The sequence below is a fragment of the Ranitomeya variabilis genome, chromosome 3 (genome assembly GCF_051348905.1).
Source record: "Ranitomeya variabilis isolate aRanVar5 chromosome 3, aRanVar5.hap1, whole genome shotgun sequence".
Taxonomy (NCBI): Eukaryota; Metazoa; Chordata; class Amphibia; order Anura; family Dendrobatidae; genus Ranitomeya; species Ranitomeya variabilis.
In genome coordinates this window covers 415090522-415113763 of record NC_135234.1, presented here as the reverse complement: position 1 = coordinate 415113763, position 23242 = coordinate 415090522, and the positions used below count along the sequence as shown (strand labels likewise).

Here is a 23242-nt window from a genome sequence, read left to right as displayed (position 1 = left end):
AATGTTGGCCTACTGAAATGTATATTCAGTAAATGCACTCAATACTTGGTCGGTTGGCTCCTTTTGCATCAATTGCTGCATCAATAACTACAAGAAACAAAATGAGCAAAAACCCTGCTGTAACTAAATAAGTAAAAAGCAAATGTGCATTTAAATAACACAGGGTTTTTAGTGATACTGTTTTTGATCAAAAATAGCATAAAAGCCATCCCACTGCCGTCGACAAGGTGACCTGATCGGGACAGTCTTGCGCTGTCTAATATTAAAAACTTAACCATGTGTCAGAGTTGACCTCAGTGTGTGAGTATGGGCAGATAAAAGGACTGGGTCCCGACCTATGAACAGTCTGGGGAAGCCTTTAAACGTAATTTCCAGCTCAGGAGAGGGAGGCCATACCCCGGCTTGCACAGAATGCAAAAATACAAAGAAAAAACACAAAAATTGAGCTTGGACCCAGTCTTGTTGTCTGCCCTTATTCACACACTGAGGTCAACTCTGACACATGGTAAGGTTTTTAATATTAGACAGCGTAGGACCGTCCCGATCATGGTCACCTTGTCGATGGTGGTATGGTTTTTATGCTATTTTTTATCAAAAGCAGTATTACTAAGAACCCTGTGTTATTTAAATGTACTTTTGCTTTTTACTTATTTAATTACAGCAGGGTTTTTGCTCATTTTGTTTTTTGTAGGTTTTGTATGCTTTATGGCCAATGTGAACATGCGTTTATGTGCTGCATGTATACCAAATTAAATCAAACTCAATTTTTTTTTTTTAATTGCTGCATTAATGCGACATGGCATGGAGGCAATCAGCCTGTGGCACTGCTGAGGTGTTATAGAAGCCTAGGTTGCTTTGATAGCAGCCTTCAGCTTGTCTGCATTGTTGGGTCTGGTGTCTCTCATCTTCCTCTTGACAATACCCCATAGATTCGCTATGGGGTTAAGGTCAGGCAAGTTTGCTGGCCAATCAAGCACAGTGATACTCTTGTTTTTAAACCAGGTACTGGTACTTTTGGCAGTGTGGACAGGTGCCAAGTCCTGCTGAGAATGAAATTTCCGTCTCCAAAAAGTTTGTCGGAAGTGAGAAGCATGAAGTGCTCTAAAATTTCCTGGTAGATGGCTGCGCTGACTTTGGTCTTTGTAAAACACAGTGGACCTACACCAGCAGATGACATGGCTCCCCAAACTATTAGTGATTGTGGAAACTTCACACTAGACCTCAATCAGCTTGGATTGTGTGCCTCTCCACTCTTCCTCCAGACTCTGCAACCTTGATTTCCAAATGAAATGCAAAATTTACTTTCCTTGTGGAGTGTATCAATGACTGCCTCCTGGACATCTGTCAAGTCAGAAGCTTCCCCATGATTGTGGAACCTACTGAAACAGACTAAGGGACCTTTTTAAACACTGAGGAAGTCTTTGCAGGTGTTTTTTGTTAATTATTCTAATTTACTGAGATAATGATTTTTGGTTTTCATTGGCTGTAAGCCATAATCATCAACATTAACAGAAATAAACACTTGAAATAGATCACTCTGTTTGTAATGACTCTATATAATATATGAGTTTCACTTTTTGTATTGAAGAACTGAAATAAATTAACTTTTTGATGGTATTCTAATTTTGTGAGAAGCACCTGTATTTCTACCCTCCTCTAACTCTATGAAGCCAGCCAATCCTGTCAGTGAAATAAAGAGGGGATGGAGATTGAGGGAATGTAAGTAGGTGGGAAGGTGCACGCAAATATTTGGCCACGACAAGGGTGCACCAGGCGACTTACTTGGTATGTTCAGTCATTCTGGGCTGACAGACTCCCTTTTTAAGGAGCAGGACTGCAGACATCATAAGTATATTGGGATATATTTTACTTCATTCAAAATGCAATACAGAGTCAACGTCTTTATTAAGATATGTGCACAGGAGATCTTTTTCAAATGGATTCCACCGGAAATCTACCTAAAATAAGCAATGCCAAAACTACAGCAAAAAAAAAAAAAACATACTGCACAGCAATGTAATAAAGGCATTACTGTGCACATGTCCCGTCTTTTGTCACTTCTTTTAACCGCTTCAGTGAACCATGAAGCATTCAAAAGAAGCAACATGTTCCTTCTCTGGGCTGCTTCAGCTAGGAAGATGCCGGCAGAGGAGGTGCCATAAAAGCGATGTAAAAACTGCCAGCGAAGCCACTTCATGAAAAAGGCCCTAGAAAAATGTTGGTAGCTCCACTGGCATCTTATAGACATTGTGTGCACATACTCTTATTGCCAAGGAGGCTGCCACAGTGTGAGATTGGGGCTATGGATTTGGATCCAGCTGGAACATTTGGTATTGATATGGATACAAAAGTTTGAAACTATAGTGCAAGCTTTTTTTGAACAGTGTACATGTGGTGATTTTAATAGTGATAACCCAGCACTGATAGGATTCAGCATCAGTGAAATGAGGTGTTGAGTTCCCAGTAAAATGAGGTGTTGAGTTCCCTTGTTACCTTCCTTCTCCTCAATGTCTATAAGTTTGACGATAAATTCCTTCAGCTGAGAAACTCCTTGTTGGATGGTTGGCTGCAGTGGAGCCATCCAGGACTCCTTGGCTCTGCTTGCTGGAGCATCCATATTTCCAACGTTCTGAACAGCCTATAATACAAAGTATAGGATTATTCAGAAGTAGGAAATGTGTTAGACAAGAACTGATTTTAAGTTTTTATGAAGACTTATAGAGGGTCTATCAAAAAATGGAAATGGATACAGGAAGCAAAAAATGGACACATGCTGGTAGCTCCATCAGCTCATCTTGCCTCACCATTTCTGTATGAAATATTCTATAACTGTATATCAGTAATGGATAACATGCTATTCTTGGGCTACGGACCCAACAGCTTGTATTTATGGTGAGCCATCAGTACTTTTGTACAGTATAGATATTAGTACTTTTAGTTGGGTCACATTTCCACTTATACTTATTTTGTCTGAAAAAAATTTGAATCAATGATTTATATATGGAAAAAGAAATTCAAAATAGAAGAAAAGGTTAAGGTGCATGTGATGGGCAACATGTGATGCATTTATGATGATTAGATTTGGCAGATTGCATTTAAAATATTTTCCTCTGTAACCCAAAATGGTCTTGATTTGCTCTCAGGAAAAATAATCAAGAATCGAACTAGGTGCTACTTTCGGTTGTAAAACAACTGCAATGGAACCTGTGTTGGACCTTCCCATTTTGCTCTTTGCAAACCACACATACGTAAAGCTTTGTCACCTTAGCTAAGAGAAGCAATGTCCGACTTGTGCGAGCATCAGCGTGCTTTTCTCGGAGATGGAAGAGCTTAGGTGACATTATTGCAGGGGAGAAAAAACGAAGACACAAGAAACTTGTCACCGCAATGAACTTCACATTCTGAAAAACACACAGAACGAATAGAGGTTAGTAGCATTATGGCTGGCTATTGTTTAAAGAAATCCTTGGAAATGTTTCCAAAGTAACCGATCCTCTATAAAATACAACCAGCACTATCAGGGTGTCACATTAACCGCCCAATGCACTATAGACAAATGACAATCAGTTATAGTATTTGTTGCAAAAATCTAGATCTTTCTTGGGTCTATGCATATGCAAAACGTAGTACAATGTAAAATAAAGTAAGAAAAAAAATAAAAAGTCATCAATTTTATCAATGTAAATCCATAAATGAACATCAATTTCAATTTGGAACAATAAGAATCCCTATGTGTCTACCCCCAAAAAAAATAATGAGAATGCAGTATTCGAGACTTCGGCGGCCCAGAACAACCCCAACCATGAAAGGATTAATGTGGTTGTTCAAGAGTAAAAAAAAAAATATTTGGCCATAGCCCAAAGGAAATTGAACACAATTTAACAATATATCTTCTTTCATTCATACTGCCCTGAAGCCCCGATTCCAGACTCTGTCTCACAGTTCAGCTTTTCTGCTTCACGTTTCATGTTGACTCAAAAAAAAGAACTTCCTTTCATGTTGACTAAAAAACAGAGAGCTTCTTCCCACCTCTGTTTGAGTGACGAGTATGAAGGGGGCTGGCTGACTGGCTCGTTACAACAGCTAAACTAAGCACGTTCTATGCAATGAATCAGCAGTGATCGAGAAGGACAACAGCTTAAAAGGGAATCTGTCAGTAGGATCGACCCTCCTAAGCCATGTATATGGGCGTGTAGGCCATAGGAAGGGGAATAAAATGATACCATGATATCTTGACAACTCCCCTTTTTTTTATAATAAAGCTCTGGAGGCAGATTTTCATACAGATCAGTGTTCTTCCCATAGCCCTGAACAGCTCATTTACAGATAAGAAAAATGTGGATTTCTCTGGAATAAAACATCAGATCACAGATCAATATATCATTTTAGTCAGCTTACTTTGTATTGTGGTCTTCAACTTTGCATTCTATAGCTGTTTATGACTCACATGACACCTTATTTGGATTATATCCAGGAAAGATCTGTATTACTATTTTTCAGAATGACTTATCATACCCTGCAGTCGTTTTCCTTTTAATCTATGTGTGTTTACAGTCTTTTTTTGAGTCAATAAAGGTTGTTGTATTTGATTTGATTAGGCATTGACTTCTTTTCTTTGTAGGTTTTTCTTTTATCAAATGACAAGGTTTTTTTTCTACTTAAAGTGCCACTCCAGCATTTTTTTTCCTTACTATTTCACCCCCGGAGTGTATCACTGATCTATGTTCCCTGCCAATAGTAATATAGTTACTGGCTGCTGGCTTCTGATGTTCTCGGCACCGCTTTGGTTGTCTTCTGCAGGTGTTGTAACCTGCTGGATCTCTCCAATGTTTGCTGGGCTGACTGGAAGTCACTTCTCTTTGTAAGTGTATGAGAGCCAGAACGAGGCCATTACAAGGTTCTCATAGACTTACATTGAGAGCTTGTGACCATTAGCTGTGACTTCTGATCAGTGAGGAGCTGCGGTCGCAAGATGGCGGAACGGGATTGGTGAGTCACCGGGAAGAGTATAAAACAGCAGTTGGTAAGTATTTTACGAAAGGCAGGGAACTTACATTAGTGATACCGCTGGTGAATTTAAAAAAAAAAAATGCCAGAGTGGTGTTTTAAAGGGAACCTTTCACAATGAATATGCAGTCCAGTCTGCAGACACCATGTTAAAGAGCAGGGGGAGCTGAGAGGAGTTATATGTCGTTGAGTGAGAAATGATTCAGTACAATGTATATTTTAATAATTTAAACCTCTGCTCTTTTTGGCATTTTCGGTCCAGTAGGTGGTCCTTTCAGTGACTGACAATGACCTCTGCATACCCCCTTATACAGAGATAGGACTGCCTGCTGAACCAAAAATGCCAGAAAGAGCCAGAGGTTTAAATGATGAAACCCAGGTTATACTAAATTTTTTCTCCCAAAACTATATATCGATCTGCTCAGCTCCCCTTGCTCTATAATATGGTATCAGCAGATTGGATGGCATTTTCATGGTGACAAGTTCCCTTTAAAGCCAGTTAATGGATAAAACTCCACATATACTAATTAGATCAAGTAGCACCTCAAAGACAGCGGATGACCCCAAAGACAATATTCAGTGTGTAATAGTGCATAACTAATGCATCTTAAACAAACCATGTGTTTATTTTCTGGAAAGCGTTCCTCCACCCTCTTGAACAGTTGCCGAAATGTGGCCCGTATGGTTACAGGACAGATCTTCACTGACTTGGCTATTGCTATTAGGAGTTCAGTAAGATAAGACTGAAGATGCTGAGCGCTCTGAAGGATTATTTCACTCTCCGTCTGGATCCGATGTAAACCTGAACACCTGAGAGAGAAAAACGGCATCTAAAATACACAGCTAGAAATAAAAGTGATGTACCAGAATCATTTTACATTTAAAAGGGTTGTCCCACGAACAAAATTTATTCTAATCAATAGTTCTTGGAATAATAATAAGTTCCACAATTGGATGTGTTAAAAAAATGTTCCTGTGCTGAGATAATCTTATAAATGTGCCCCTGCTTTGTACTGTGTAATGGTTTTGTCTGACCGTCCAGGAACATGGTCTGATCATATCACATCTCCTGGGCAGGGGAGGAAGTAATGTCTGATGTACGCGCACAGAGACAATGGAGAAGATGAAGAAATGAAGTTCTCCTTCTCTGCAGCTGTGATGCGATTCTCTAATGCGAGAGAATCTGATCACAGTAATGTGAGACTTGGAACAAACTCTGGCAGAGTTTGAGCTGAGTGTCATTAGCATAATCGGCCCAATTCTCTTGGTATGTAGTATGGTATATGTATGGTGGTAGGAGCAAGCCCAAAAACTGATGAAACTCTGAGGGTAAAAACTAACATGAACAAGCTCTCAAGAAACTATGATCAAAAACACTGATGAAACTTGGACTATTCTTTTGCGTACAAGAAAAATCACTGACGTGTGAAGGACCCTTGCCGAACTATGTGGCACTACAGAGTCAGTTTTCTACTTTCTAGAGGAAAACTTCTTGACATACAAAGTTCACTTTCCATCTATTTTGCATGATGACATTGCCTGCAGATTCATACAATGATACAAATATGTAACCTAAGTGATTTCATGAGCCAGATCTGATATCACTGTATGTCAGAAGCAATGTCAGCACAACAACTATGTATGCATTTTGTTTCCACGGCGGAGCTTCCGGAGAGAACCTGAGTTCCTCATGCCCAACGTCAGGTTAAGTAGTATAATCTGTGAAGCGTTCCACTATTATAATAATGTACCATTTGGCAGAATAATGAACAGGTTAGAATTTCTGAAGATAATCCTTCCAGTCTGTATGAGCAGTACTTTATGAGAGCTGTTTTTGATGATTTTGGTTGGACCTCCTGTCAATGACGTGCTACGGAATTGTATGCTACATCAAGTAACAGCATGGACAGTTCTGATTGCACATATGATTCAGGCTACCCGGCTGTGCAGGTAACCGCAGAGATCAGACTTTAAGAAAGTATCAGCATATACAGTACTTGTGATATGCCATTATTCTACAAGATGGCCTTCTGTTTCACCATGACAATGACCCTGTTTAAGGGCCACGTTTGGTGTTGAAAAAATTATCAGATTTGTACATAACCTTGGTGTGAAACATAATGATCCACAAGTCGTCTGTGCCACCCAAGCTCTTGTGGCGTATAGAAAGAAAAATCTGCAGCCCTATAAAATCACAAAAATACCTTTTCAGGGGAGCCGAGGGTATTTCAGCAGTTTAGGTATTAGATATGCAGGAAGCACATATCAAGAATATATTCAGATGTCAATATATTTTATGCCATATAATCGATTTTTTTTTTTAAATCTAGGAGTATTGTACAATTTTAGCATTTGTACAATCAGAGATAATGTAAATACTTTCATGCCCAAAAATGACAAAAGTATTCTCGGAATGATACCTTTATTGGCTGACCATAAAAAATATATTTGCAAGCTTTATATACATTTTTTTCTTGTTAGCCGATAAAGGTATCACTCCGAGAATACTTTTGTCATTTTTGGGCAAAGTATTTTCATCGATTAAATGGTACCACAATATACAAAATTATTTTTTTATTGTACATTAGATTCAAAGTCCAAATGAGAAAGTTTTGTGTCCTTCTCCATGTGCTGTAGCAAATACATGCACCTCTATTTCTCTGGTATTTTCCCTAGGACAAAAAGAAACTGACATAGGGTAAGTTCACACAGGGAATTTAGCTGCGTTTTTTATGCTAATTTTCAGCTGTTTTTTACAATACCAGCTAAGCCTATGAGATTTCAGAAATCTCATGCACACACATTGTTTTTTTGTGTAGTCAGTATTTTGCGCTTTGCTGCGTTTTTTGGACACAGAGCAAGTCACTTCTTTCAGCGTTTTCCAGCATTTTTTCAGCGTTTTCCACACACTGACTTGAATAGATGGTGAAAAAATGCTGCAACGTATTTGCTGCAGAAAAGTCAAGGACAGCCGGATGTGATGTCACACTCTGCTCCGCTACCTCTAGATGGCAGGCTGCATGATGCATCCATACAGCCTGTCATCCAGCAGAGCGGACCCAAACCCTATTCACTTCAATGGGGGGCCCAACAATACAGTGTGTGACATGCTGTCATATGCATGACAGCGCGGCAAACACCGCTTCTGATCAGCGGTGAAATCCTCCTCGCCGGTCAGAGAGCCGTGGCTCCCACACTGTCAGAAGACAGCAGGAGCGCTCAGCTGTGATCGGAGGTGTAAACTTCACCTCCGATCACTGGTGTCAGCTGATGGGACTACTGCTCCCATCATGTGACACCTACAGCCGCTAATTACAGTGCAAGCAGGAGCGGCGGATGGGAGTTTTTATCTGCTGCTCCTGGGCTATAAACAAATAATAAAACAAAAACGGCCTGGGTTCCCCCCTATTTTTGATAACCCGCCAGACAAAACTCACAGCTAGGGGCTGCAACCCCCAGCTGTCAGCTTCAGCAAGGCTAGTTATCAAGAATAGAGGGGCCCTCACGCTTTTTTTTTAAATTATTTAAATAAATAATTTTAAAAAATGGCGTGGAGTCCACCCCATTTTTGACATCCACCTTGCTAAAGCTCACAGCTGGGGGCTGGTATTCTCAGGGTGGTAAGGGGCTGTTGATATAGGCCCCCCCCAGCCTAAAAATAGCAGCCCGCATTTGCCCAGAAAAGGCGCATCTATCAGATGCGCCAATTGTGGCGCTTTGCTTGGCTCTTCCCACTTGCCCTGTAGTGGTGGCAAGTGGGGTAATGAGGGGTTAATGTCACCTTTCTATTGAAAGGTGATATTAAGTCAGCTTAGTAATGGAGAGGTGGAAAGAAGACACCTATCCATTACTAATCCTATAGTAATTAAAGGGTTAAATAAACACACACATGCAGCAAAAGTATTTTAATCAAATAAAATACCACACAGTTTTACCATTTTATTATTCTGCCATTCCAAGCGAAGCCAATTGATCTTCTGAAATAAAAATAAAGTAATAAACCAACAGTACACTCCCTGATCCGTCGCAGTCCAATATAACGAGGGTCCCACGCAGTATCTGGGGGAGATAAAGCTTATAACCGGGAGCGCTGCTAATGGGACCCCTCCCGGCTGTAAGCGACTGGGGAATGAAGGAGAAGGAGCGGGCGCAGGCTCCGTAACTAGCGGTGACGTCACCGAGTCTGCGCTCCCTCACAGCCTGACCGGAGGTAACCTCTGCACCGTGGGAAAATGTCAGGGACGAGGATACCGCAGGTAATGTATCTATTCTATCAATCTATCTATTCTATTCTATTCTATCTATCTATCTATTCTATCACTTTATCAATTCTATCAGTCTATCTATTCTATCAATCTATCTATTCATTCTATCTATCTACAGGAAGTTGTTTTTTTTCTCTGTGTGTAATCACCTTTATTGGCATGCACAAAGAGAAAAAAAACGCATGGAAAAAATGCACCAAAAACGCACCAAAAAACACACCTAAACCTGCGTTTCTGGTACAGCTTCTTTCCTGCCAAGATGATCAGGTTTTGCTGCAGAAAAAAAAACACAGCAAAAATGCCCTGTGTGAACTTACCCATATATGTTTTAGCTGTGACGATTTTTAACTGAAATACTGCCATACTGGTTGGATGACCAAATGACATGCTAATACTTTTATATATGTGGGCCAATTGGAGGGAACTTGACACCTAATTGTTTATACTGTAGAAGATGCCGTGCCACCCACTTAATAGCTGAGAGAATGAGGGCTTGGGGAGAATGATGCTGCACCACCCACTCACCAGTGTAGCAGAGAGTGGCTCCTGCTGCATTCTGCGCCAACATCGAATGTACAGAGTAATTTAGGCGCTATCAAGTAAAATGTGGGGAGTGATAAGGAAGCCGTGCACCCAAACTCACTCCACTGTGCCTTGTGGGGCTCACGCTACACTAACCTGTGTGTTTGGCTTAGCTGCTGCTCCTGCTTATCAACCTGTGGCTAGTCGGTAGTTGCTCCTGCTTCATTCACTGTCAACAATGAATCGCTACACATGAATGTACATTATGATGTGGGCAGTAAAAAGCAGAGGAGAGTGGTTGTCTCCGGCTTGTAAGCACACCGATTCTTGCTGCACTCACTGCCCACATCAAAGCAATGTGTTATGATTGTGTAGGAACTCACTCAGGAAAATAGGTAACACACTGAAAACTGCAACTGACCCTGCCGGTTCCTGTACAGACTAGAGATCCTTACCCCATAGTCCATAGTGGTTCCTGCGTGAGCTGAGATAGCCCTAACCACCGACTAAATGATGATAATTCTGACCTATGCTGCCAAAAAGGCCATCAAGCGCTTAAAGGGAACCTGTCACCAGTTTTGTGAAATAAGTAGCTAAAAATATCACCTTATTCAACGTCTGCTTTGCATTCCCTAAATCCTTATAGAACCCCCTGACTCCCATTGTATACTCCTGAAAACCTTTTTTAACTTCTCCTGCGCTGTATGGAAATCTTCTCAGCCCAGCTGATGGGCATGGATTCGGACCTCTGCATCCCTCCCCCCGGCTTCTGCTCGCCGTCCTCCTGACATGGATAACGATCCACATTGCCATGCGACATATCACGCCTGCCCGGAAATATTGTGTTTTGCACCTGCGCAGTATGCTTTGCCCAACTGTGGGCAAAGCTGAAAAACAGAAGTGCGCATGGAAACCTAGTTCCGGTGCATGAGCCGAAAATACATGTGTAGGCGCATGACACTTCTGTTTTTCGGTTTTGCCTGTAGTTGGGCAAAGCATACTGTGTAGGTGTGAAACGCAATATTTTTGAGCAGGCGTGAGATGTCGCACGGCGCAAGAGGTGTCATCTATGAAGTAGGGCAGCGAGCAACAGACGATAGGAGTGATGTACAGGTCTGAAACCATGCCCATCCGACCAGACTAAGAAGAATACCATACAGAGCGGGAGAAATTAAAAAGGTTTTCCAAGAGTATACAAGGGGAGTCAGGAGGTTTTATAAGGATTTAGGGAATGCCTAGCAGTTGCTGAATTAGCTGCTTTATGACAAAACTGGTGACAGGTTCCCTTTAATGTTCCTCCTAAAAAAACAAAGGGCAGAGCAGAGTGCAAATTACCTACAGAAGGGAAAGTGTGCTGGAATAGAAAGAGATCCCAGAGTGAGTAAAACAAACCATGAAATACAAAATTAAAGATAAAATACGTACTGCTGGACATTACGCCGCCTACTTCCTAAAATGAAACAGAAGATAGGTGTGATAACACCAATGGTGTCATTGGTGCTGCCTAGTGGGCACTATCAGGGGCAAGGGAACGAGCGCAAGGAGTGCAGGAAAAAGGCACGCTGTGTGCAAAGACCTGACACTAAGCAGTGAGTTCAGGACCTCGCACTGAGCAGTCACATGACCATGGGGCGGAGTCACCGCGCGTGAGTGCAGGGAAGGTAACTGAGTGCACTGAGTGCAAGACACAGACAGGAAAATGTGGTCAAGGAAAGCCGAGAGTCAAAAGCCAGACAAGAGCATAGTACCTAGGGATAAGACAAAGAGTAAATGGAGACAAGCCAAGGGGTCATATAACCAGAAAGGACAGAGCAGTACAAAGCAGGATACAGAGGCAAGAGTCAGGGGACAAACCGGGTCATACACAGGAAAGCACACAAGCACAGAGGAACAACGTTAACGGACGAGTAACCTGGGTCAGCAACCACAAACCGAGAATACGGAAGTATCACCGACACCAAATCCAGGAACTGCCAACATTAAATACCCGCCTCAGAACCAAAGAGAGGCGAACTAAAATTAACCCTGACATGACCAGGATGGAGGCGGAACCCTCCTGTCCAGGGTCATAACAATAGGTGTGGGGTAAAGAACATAAACAACAGAGAAATAAACCTTTCACTGTCTGGCTTAAACTACATTAATACAGTATGACTGGACATCCAAATGAGACTATCATCAGCAGGAAATACCAGCAGAGAGAAAGTATATAAAACCACACCCAAAAGGTGATGGGGCAGACAAATGAGTAAATGAAAACACCTGTTACCCTGAAAACACTGAAGCAAGGCTAACAGAAATTAAACACCGAGAGAAAAGGTACCGTACATACTCGAGTATAAGCCGAACCGAGTATAAGCCGACCCCCCCCCCCCCCCCTAATTTTGCCACAAAAAAATGGGAAAACTTAATGACTCGAGTATAAGCCTAGGGTGGGAAATGCAGCAGCTACCGGTAAATGTCAAAAATAAAAGTAGATACCATTAAAAGTAAAATTAATTGAGACATCAGTAGTTTAAGTGTTTTTGAATATTGATATTGAATCAAGAGTCCCATATAATGCTCCATACAGTTCATGATGGCCCCATAAGATGCTCCATACAAAATACACCCCATATAATGCTCCATAAAGTTTATGATGGGCCCCATAAGATGCTCCATATTAAAATATGCCCCATATAATCCTGCATAAAGGTTAATAATGGCCCCATAAGATGCTCCATAGACACATTTGCCTCATATAATGCTGCACAAACATTGATTATGGCCCCATAAGATGCTCCATACAGACACTTGCCCCATACAATGCTCCACAAACGTTAATTATGGCCCCATAAGATGCTCCATGAAGATATTTGCCCCATACAGTGCTGCACAAACGTTAATTATGGCCCCATAAGATACTCCATATAGACACTTGCCCCATATAATGCTGCACAAACGTTAGTTATGGCCCCATAAGATACTCCATATAGACACTTGCCCCATATACAGTAATGCTACACAAACGTTAATTATGACCCTATAAGATACTCCATACAGACACTTATATAATAATATAATAATTTTTATTTATATAGCGCCAACATATTCCGCAGCGCTTTACAAATTATAGAGGGGACTTGTACAGACAATAGACATTACAGCATAACAGAAATCACAGTTCAAAACAGATACCAGGAGGAATGAGGGCCCTGCTCGCAAGCTTACAAACTATGAGGAAAAGGGGAGACACGAGAGGTGGATGGTAACAATTGCTTTAGTTATTTGGACCAGCCATAGTGTAAGGCTCGGGTGTTCATGTAAAGCTGCATGAACCATACATACTATACAAAGCTGCATTGCCCCATACAGTGCTGCACAAACATTAATTATGGCCCCATAAGATGCTCCATACAGACATTTGCCCCATTTGCTGTTGCTGCGATAAAAAAAAAAATCACATACTCTTGTGTCTCTCGTCACTCAGGCCCCCGGGAATTGCTATATTCACCTTTCCTCGTTCCGGTGCCGCTCCGTCTTCAGCGTCTTCTGCACTGACGTTCGGGCAGAGGGCGCTAACCTGAGCGTCACTGCAGAAGACGCTGAAGACGGAGCGGCATCGGAAGAAGGAAAGGTGACTCGCGCAGCGCTCCCCCACCCCATTATACTCACCTGCTCCTGGCGCAGTCCCTGCAGGTCCCTGGTTCCCCGGCGCCGCAGCTTCTTCCTGTATTGAATTTGTATTGAATATTGTATTGGTCACCGTTACCGCTCATTACAGTAATGAATATGCGGCTCCACCCTTATGGGAGTTGGAGCTGCATATTCATTACTGTAATGAGCGGTACCATGTGACTGCTCAGTACAACACGAAGCTGCGGCGCCGGGGAACCAGGGACTTGCAGGGACCGCACCAGGAGCAGGTAAGTATAATTAGACAGCCCCCGCTCCCCCTCCCCTACCAACCCCTATGTATGACTCGAGTGTAAGCCGAGAGGGGGACTTTCAGCCAAAAAAAATGGGCTGAAAATCTCACCTTATACTCGAGTATATACGGTATATCTGCTGTGGCTCGGCAGACAGAGAAGCCAACCACAAAGCATAGGTCAAGGGTTTGAACCCAAATGCATGACACAATGTACAGAAATGTATAGCATTATGTGGGTGTTAGCAAGCACCAGGGGGTCTGTTCTTAGTGGCTGCTGTGCCAAGCACTTCCTGCAGCCTAAACACAAAGGGAGTGGTTGTGGAGGACGCTCACCTTCTGGATCAATGGCACCTGCACCTTCATTCAGGTCATACTGTATATCGAAGCACTTGGAGAAGATTGGAGAAGAATGCCACATCATCCAACTGCAGAGAGTGGATCCTGCTACACGGAACTGCACATTGATCGAGCTGCTTCCGCTCAGAGCCAAGATGAAAGTTCTCAGGGCTGGAATCAGCACCCAGCACACCCGGTCAAGTGAAGGGGCCCTGAGCAGGCAGAGGAGCCCACTCGCCGTCGAGGACACCGGTGCGCTATGGGGGCCCGATGCTTGTGCAAGTGCGGCGTCTTCCACGTACTCTGACTGTGACGTTCAGGTCAGAGGGCGCAATGACGTGACTAGTGTGCGCCCGCTGCCTGAGCAGCCATAGTGCAGACAGCCGGAGAACACCAACACTGAGGAGTCTGGAGCAAAGCAGCGGCCATAGAGTAAACGTGAGTATTTCATGTTTTATTAATGTCTGGAGCATCCTATGGGGCCAATTACATATTAAGCATCTTATTGGGCCAAATACATATGGAGCATCTTTTGGGGTAATGACACATGGAGCATCTTATGGGGCCAATTACATATGGAGCAGTATATGGGGCCCATCATATATGGAGCATCATAGGGGGCCAATTACATATGGAGAATCTTATGAGGCCAATTATATATGGCCCAATCTGTGTGACGCAATATATGAGGCCGAACATATATTGGAGCATTATATAGTGCCCATTATATACTGTATGGAGCATTATATGGGGGCTATTCTGTGTGAAGCATTATATAGGACCCATCATATACTGCATAGAACATTATATGGGGCTCATTATACTATATGGAGCATTATATTGGGCTCATTATACTGTATGGAGCAATATATGGGGCTCATTATACTTTATGTCTGTATGGAGGAATATATGGTGCTCATTATTCTGTATGGAGCATTATATGAGGTCTATTATTCTGTATGGAGCAATATATGGGGCTCATTATTCTGAATGGAGCACTATGTAGGGCCCATAAAACTGTATGGAGCAATATATGTGGCTAATTATTCTGCATGAACCAACATATGGGGCTCATTATTCTGTTTGGAGTGCTATGTGGTGCCCATAGTACTATATAGAGGACTATACTGTCCGGTTTCTGAGCAATTGATTTCACTCTTGTAATGTAAGAAAGTGACATCTTTGGCATTGTACTATCCGTATATTTCTCTGCCGTATCTGTGCATCATGAATTGCGGTATGTGTTAAAGGAGCCCACTGAGACTCTTGCCTGGGGCCCATGAAATCCTGGAGCCAGCCCAGAAAGTGCTGTGCAGAAATGTACTGTGTGATGTTGGTAGTATGAAACGTGCAGAGAGTGGCTCCTGCTACAATAAATATATTGCAAAGGGACTTGGATATTTTGTGCATTCCAAATAGCTGATGCCTTCACATTAGAACTATTATTCCTAACGCCCCTAAGTAATTTTTGTGAGCATGGATATTTATATACCGTATATACTCGACTATAAGCCGAGATTTTCAGCCCAAATTTTTGGGCTGAAAGTGCCCCTCTCGGCTTATACTCGAGTCACGGTCGGCGGCAGGGTCGGCGGGTGAGAGGTCGCTGAGGCATACTTACCTGCTTCCGGGGCTCCTGGCGCTGTCCCTGCAGTCCCACGGTCTCCGGGTGCCACAGCTCTTCCCCTGTTCAGCGGTCACATGGGACCGCTCATTAGAGAAATGAATATGGACTCTACTCCCATAGGGGTGGAGCCGCATATTCATTTCTCTAATGAGCGGTAACGGTGACCGCTGATAGAGGAAGAGGCTGCGGCACCAAAGACCAGCTGTCCGGGGGAAGGAGCGGGACGCCGGGAGCAGGTAAGTATTACATATTCACCTGTCCGCATTCCACACGCTGGGCGCCGCTCTGTCTTCCCGGCATCTCTCCGCACTGACTGTGCAGGTCAGAGGGCGCGATGACGCATATAGTGTGCGCGCCGCCCTCTGCCTGATCAGTCAGTGCAGAGAGACGCCGGGACGGGAGACGGGACACTGAGGAGCTGCAAGCAAGAGAGGTGAGTATGTCATTTTTTTTTATTGCAGCAGCAGCAGCAGCAATGGCACAGCTTTCTATGGTACATCTATGGGGCAATAATGAACGGTGCAGAGCACTATATGGCACAGCTATGGGGCAATAATGAACGGTGCAGAGCACTATATGGCACAGCTATGGGGCAATAATGAGTGGTGCAGAGCACTATATGGCACAGCTATGGGGCAATAATGAATGGTGCAGAGCACTATATGACACAGCTATGGGGCAATAATGAACGGTGCAGAGCACTATATGGCACAGCTATGGGGCAATAATGAACGGTGCAGAGCACTATATGGCACAGCTATGGGGCAATAATGAACGGTGCAGAGCACTATATGGCACAGCTTTCTATGGTACAGCTATGGGGCAATAATGAACGGTGCAGAGCACTATATGGCACAGCTATGGGGCAATAATGAACGGTGCAGAGCATTATATATGGCACAGCTTTCTATGGTACCGCTATGGGGCAATAATGAACGGTGCAGAGCACTATATGGCACAGCTATGGGGCAATAATGAACGGTGCAGAGCATTATATATGGCACAGCTTTCTATGGTACAGCTATGGGGCAATAATGAACGGTGCAGAGCACTATATGGCACAGCTTTCTATGGTACAGCTATGGGGCAATAATGAACGGTGCAGAGCACTATATGGCACAGCTATGGGGCCATAATGAACGGCATGGAGCATCTATTTTTATTTTTGAAATTCACCGGTAGCTGCTGCATTTTCCACCCTAGGCTTATACTCGAGTCAATAAGTTTTCCCAGTTTTTTGTGGCAAAATTAGGGGGGTCGGCTTATACTCAGGTCGGCTTATACTCGAGTATATACGGTATATAGATTGCAGAAGAACTCTGCCCTTAATTGGATACATTTCCTATTACAGTCACCGTCCTGGGCGGGATAATAATAATAATAACTAATCATTTTTGTTAATGATTATTATTAATTAGAAGAAGCTAGATTTTTTTTTAGATACAAGCTACGTGCAACTTCACAACACAACATCCAACTACCTAATAAATCAGAAACTTTTACCGGAAGCTGCAGTATATAAAGCACTGTCAGGCCACACTAACACATTTCCTAATAAATAATGCTTTAGCAGCATGACACAATTTACATGAAGTCAACTGCAGGTTACGGATGGGCAAACCCTCAGTTTATTGGACGTGTTTAGAAATTTACTGGCAGACTTAATAAGCTTTGCTGTTAGATTAAGACCTTCAAGAAATATACTTCCCTTTCCTCTTGATATTTTCCAAACAGTCAGCGGAAGGTGAAACATGCAACCTTAGCTCATTGTTAAGGTTTAAGCAGAACTTTATGCAATAAGACTCCTAGAGACCAGTAATGCATGTCATATTAAAATGATGCTCTGCTACAAGAACAAACTCAGCTCTGTTACATCTCTATGTATGCCCAGACCGATGATGCAGAAGTAATGCACCACCGTTTCCTAGCAGGTCAGAATGTGCCTTCACAATATGAATCTCAGGAAGTCCTTATCAGTTACACATTGTTCTGAAATCACAGAAGTAGAAAACTCTTGTAAAGGTTTATTCCCATGTTTCATTAGTTGAGATTTTTTGATAAGGCTTTTAAAAACAATCAATTTTGCAATTTATTGCTTATTAATTTTTTCAGCCATTTTTTAAGATACTATTTGTCTTTTGTTTAAAGCTCGTTGTTTTGGAGACCAACCGCCGCTGCCAGACAGCAGAAGATGAACAGTGCTTACAAGCACTTTGCTTTGGAGCTTGTAAGCACTGTTTTGAAGCTGTGATTGCTGGAGTGTGCTGTTACCTCTTAATCCTAGCCTGCTTCAACGCAGTGCTTACAAACTAGACGGCTGTGGTGGTCGGTCTCCAAGACAACGAGCTGTAGATAAGAAAAAAGTGTTAATATCTCAAGTTTGGCTGCAAAATGTTAATCAGCTGTAAATTACAAGAGTGCTCACTATCTGACAATGTCCATCTATGAAGAAGGCAATAACCATGTAAGGAGGAAAATGTAGTACTGAAGCTGGAGACAGACTTTAGTGCAAAGTTCGGTTCGGGTTCCAGAGCTGTACCCGAACTTGAAGCAGAACCAGAACCCCATTAAAAACAATGGAGATTCTAACTTTGGATCTGGAAAAAAAATCTCTCTGTCTATTGACAAACATTAGCACAAACTTCTGGGCGAAGTACATGTTCGGAGTATAGAATTAGACACAAAGTGTCCGGTACGAACCCTGAACATTTAAGTTCGGGTTCGCTCATCTCTAATGTGTATCCCTCGCTGAAAATCATTATTTTAAAGTGATATTCCGTGGATTCTACAGCAGTGCCAGACAATCATTTCCATTTTTTTTTCCACATAAGCAATTTAGGCTATGTTCACACTAAATTGTGGAGACTTTCAAAAGCCACCAAAATTTTAAGCAGAAACTTCTTAGGAAACTCTCCTTCTTTGGGCAGATTTTGGAGGAGTTTTTGTTTACCCGAAGTATGTCCTGAAGTGGTTTGATGACTTTTGGAAGAGTTTTTTTTAACCTAAAGTGCTCCTTGCGGCCTTTTGATTTAACAGTGCCAATTTGGAGAGGTTGACATCATGATCCGCTTCAAAGAAGTGATCTGTACTTTCTTTTTTTTTTCACTAGGAATTTTTTTAAAACTCTTCAGTAACAATAAAAAGGAGTTCACATAGAAATGAAATAGAAATGTTTTCTAAGCATTTTTTAAAAGGAAAAATCGTCTCCAAAATCCTGCTCAGAAATTGATGCAATATGCATGGAGAATTAGTCCTATTTATTTTTATGGGAACTCCGCTTTGCTATTCATATGAGGAGTTTTTAAGGATTTTTTTTTCCTGAACAAGTTTAAGAAAGGTGGAAGAAAAAATTTATATGTCACTTACTTTTAGTGGGTTCTGAAGGAAACTTCTTCAAACTAGGCACTAATAAATAAAAATGCTCTAAAGAACGGTTCAGGAAAAAACTTTTACAAAACTCTTAAAATCTCTTCAACACTGCTTCAGGAAAGGAAAAACTCCACCAAAAACTCTCCGGTGTTTTCTGAAGCAGTTTTCGATTGGTTTTTGAATGCCTCAAAAACTTTGTGTGAACATAGCCTTAGAATACAGCAGTGGTCTGGAGTGCAATCACATGACAGTTTATTAAGAAGTATGTTACTGGAAAACTGCTGAAAATGTTGTGGCCCGACCAATGTTGGAGTATTGTTTTATTACCATTGTTTTAATATTGTTGTATTATAATAATGTCACACGAGTGCTGCAGCCTATCAGGCTCCTGGTCGTCTGCAGCTGATTTCATCAGACAGAGCTGTTACATCTAATGGAACTGAGAAAGACTGAAGCACTTAAGTAACATTACAGTGTCTCATCATTACCGGGATACACAGCCCTGACATTGAAAGAATGGCATTGGTAAGTAGTATATGTTGTATTTTGTATGTAGAATTTAAGAAGAGTTCTCCATTAAGTGATAAATTGTGGACCACTGGGGGCTGGACCACTGATACCCCACCAATCCTGAGAAAGGAGCTTTGCTATTTCAGCTGTCTATACATAATGAATGAAGTGATGCTGTGCATGCTTGACCATCCTTCCATTCAACCTGAAGTCTATATAGTCCCATTCTCTGATCAGTGATTCCCAGCAATCAGCAACTTATCACCTATTTTTTAGATAGGTGATAAATTATTATACCAGACGAACCCTGATAACCCCATTTTACACTCACTTTTAAAATCTCTTTTTGCACAACTTACCCTGCTTCTTTTATCTCTACTTTACTGGGGTCAAGTTCAAGATATTTTTTCTCTTCAAAGATACGATTTATTGTTGGTCCAACCACACTGTGTAGATATTGGGTTCCTGCCACCTATGAAGCAAACAACATCTTAAATTAACAAGGACATGAAAAATAAATATATTTCAAGAGAAACTGTCAATACATTTCACAACATAATCTACATATACTTTGTCATGTAAAGTTTCAGCACCCCTGATCAAAATTACTGTTATTGCTGTTAAGCAAGTTGAAGATGAAATAATCTCTAAAAGGTCTAAAGTTAAAGATGACACATTTCCTTTGTATTTTAGGAAAAAATAAATATTGCCATTTTTGTTTATGTTAAAGATTACAAAAAGGGAAATGGGCCAATGCAAAAGTTTGGGTACCCTTGGAGATTTGTGTGCTCAGAGAACTTTGACCAAGGTTTCAGACCTTAATTAGCCTGTATGGTTATAGCATGTTCACTATCATGACTAGGAAAGGCCATAAGATGCAAATTTCCCAGCTTTATAAAAACCCAGCCTCCTAAACAGTTCCCTAGCACTATCAAAATGAAAATAATGGAGGCCCACAAAGCAGGAGAAGGCTATGAGAAGATAGCAAAGCGTTTTCAAGTTGCCCATTCCTCAGTTCAAAATGTAATTAAGAAATGGCAATTACCAGGAACAGTGACATTCAGGATAAGGTCTGGAAGACCAAGCAAAATTTCAGTGAGAACTGCACACAGGATTGTTGGAGAGGGAAATCAGAACCCCCGCTTGACTGCAAAAGACCTTCAGAAAGATTAAGTAGACTCTGGAGTTGTGGTACATTGTTATACTGTTCAGAGACACCTGCACAAATATGGCCTTCATGGAAGAGTAATTACAAGAAAACCTCTACTGAGTCCTCAACATAAAATTCTGCATCAGAAGTATGCAAAAGTACATTTAAACAAGCCTGACGCATTTTGGAAACAAGTCCTGGGGGAAGGCAGCCGAAACATGCGTTGGGTTGGACGCCATCCAGGAGTCAGAGATCTGCACTGTCCTTGTAAGTTAGCCTCCACTTTGGATTAATTTACTTACAACTCCACATGATCTTCTGTCTCTTACACTACACATTTGTTTTTTGCTGTTACCTGGTGCTTTGACATTCAAATGATATGCATCTATTTGTATTATGAATTTAGGGTAATATCCAATCTTGTTAAACTGCCCAAGCTCTTTATTCACCAGTAAATACTTTGCACAACCTTGTCCACTGTTCTATATAATTGTGCATACTATTCTTTGTACTGTGCATACCATTTTGACACCTTTTCACACAGCTTTTTTTATTATTATTGTCCTGGGTGTGCGTCCTTGTTGTTAAATTTTAACATTTTATTCAATTCATTGTTGTTTTTTCTGTTATTTTTACCTGATTAAATTAATAAATTGACTTTTCTTTCCACAATACCTTGGAATGCATGGTTGGCCTTTTTTGTTCTTCTGTTCTCGATTCATCAGGGGAGTTCCAAAAATAGGGCACATACCATTTGTCCAAAGGAACTGCTGCTGCATGTGTTAGACAGTGATGCCTCCATTTAAACCGACGTGCGCTAATTGTGATTAACAGTGTGCGACATACTTCCAGTCCTTGGACCGCACTATTATAGCTTGACCCGCAAAAATGGGCTGGTGGAACATAGGAAACCAGCTTGGCCCACATGCGTCACATGAGGCGGGAGTGCTACATCATGTGTGGTACCAAGTGCTGGGTGCTGTCAGGGGTGCGGTCCTGCACCACACTACTGCTGACAAAGCCTAATAAATATGTCATATTATAATTTTGTTTTCTTTGTAGGACTGTTTGATGATCATGTTCAAGAGTTTAACAGGTTGACTTTAGCTTATGAATACTCTTGGACTCATAAGTTCTTTCATTTTTAAGCTGGACTACAGCTGTTTATTTTAATATCAGGATTAGACAGACATTCTGAGCAAAAGCGTCATTTAAGCTAAGAGATTTATTCATAATGTATATGTAGTTAATTTTGTAAAGTAGCTTTGCAGTAAATGGCACCCATAAATTTACAGAAGAGGACAGGAGTATTTTACCAGCAGCAAAGTTGCAGAAATTGATGTACTCTTAGAAACCCACTGAACACAAAATTTAAATGATACATTCTGACAGCCTTCAGATTCTGAGATTAGGGGTTGGCTACCAGCCATGGAATTCAATAATAATACAGTGTATAGAAGGGTCATAATTTTCCCAAGTGGCAGCTGCAATCAGTCAGAATTGTAATCATTGTGCATAGTATATGCAGAAGTTGCTTAGCTCTCTTCCAGGAAAACCAAGCTCTGACTACTATAAAAATGTCTAAAGTAATGAATTTGACAAAAAAAATCAAGATGATAAAAGGAATATTCATTGTGAGTTGTCACACTTTACGAAGATACAATACAAACTGAAGAGCAATAGACAGCTTACCTTAAGAAATGATTCCATAGACTTAGAAGCCAAAGAGTTACTTCTGAATAATGTGTTTGGTTCATCTGTTGTACATAGAAGATAATTGAAAAGGAAAGCTTTATTATATGAGACAGCATCTGCAAACTTGTTTTTTTTATATGCATACAATCTAATACATATCTTGTTACGATCCTGACTAGTGATGAGAGAGTGCACTCGTTGCTCAGGTTTTCCCGAGCACGCTCGGGTGACCTCCGAGTATTTATGACTGCTCGGAGATTTAGTTTTCATCACTGCAGCTGAATGATTTACAGCTACTAGCCAGCCTGAGTACATGTGGGGGTTGCCTGGTTGCTAGGGAATCCCCACATGTAATCAAGCTGTCTAGTAGCTGTAAATCATTCAGCTGCCGCAATGAAAACTAAATCTCCGAGCAGTCACAAATACTCAGAAGTCACCCAAGCGTGCTATGGAAAACCCGAGCAACAAGTACACTCACTCATCACTAATCCTGACTAAAAGCCAAAGAACTGCAAGCTTCAGAGCTGGAATGTCCCAACAGTCCTTTGTGTGTCAACATTCACGATTGTGATTTGTTTTTAACATTCCTCACACCATGCACTATACAGAACAAGGACTGCATCACAAGCTCAGTTAAAGGGGAATTCTCTAGTTTGGAAGTTATCTCCTGTTCATTGTATAGGAATTAACTTCCCAGTCACTGGGGGTCCAACTGCTGGGACTTCTGCTGATTCCAAGAGACAGGGTGTGTAAATGGAGTCGTGATCGATCATTTGCATTGCCGCTATCTTCAATAATCCCATTAAGGATAAATGGTGCTGCCGTGTACATTATTGACCACCACTCTATTC

General features: G+C 41.6%; 1 protein-coding gene across 4 annotated transcripts in view; it reads right to left on the bottom strand.

The window, feature by feature from the left end:
• LOC143816198 (ras GTPase-activating protein 4-like) overlaps positions 1 to 23242 on the bottom strand; it is a 323951-nt gene that overhangs the window by 21163 nt on the left and 279546 nt on the right. For all 4 annotated transcript variants that reach the window (XM_077296292.1, XM_077296293.1, XM_077296294.1 and 1 more), the window contains exons 11-15: positions 22389 to 22453; positions 19906 to 20018; positions 5625 to 5817; positions 3264 to 3401; positions 2494 to 2638 (exon numbers count right to left, since the gene is read on the bottom strand). In XM_077296292.1, the coding sequence (XP_077152407.1) occupies positions 2494 to 2638; positions 3264 to 3401; positions 5625 to 5817; positions 19906 to 20018; positions 22389 to 22453 (654 nt within the window). The remainder of the gene's footprint in view (positions 1 to 2493; positions 2639 to 3263; positions 3402 to 5624; positions 5818 to 19905; positions 20019 to 22388; positions 22454 to 23242) is intronic.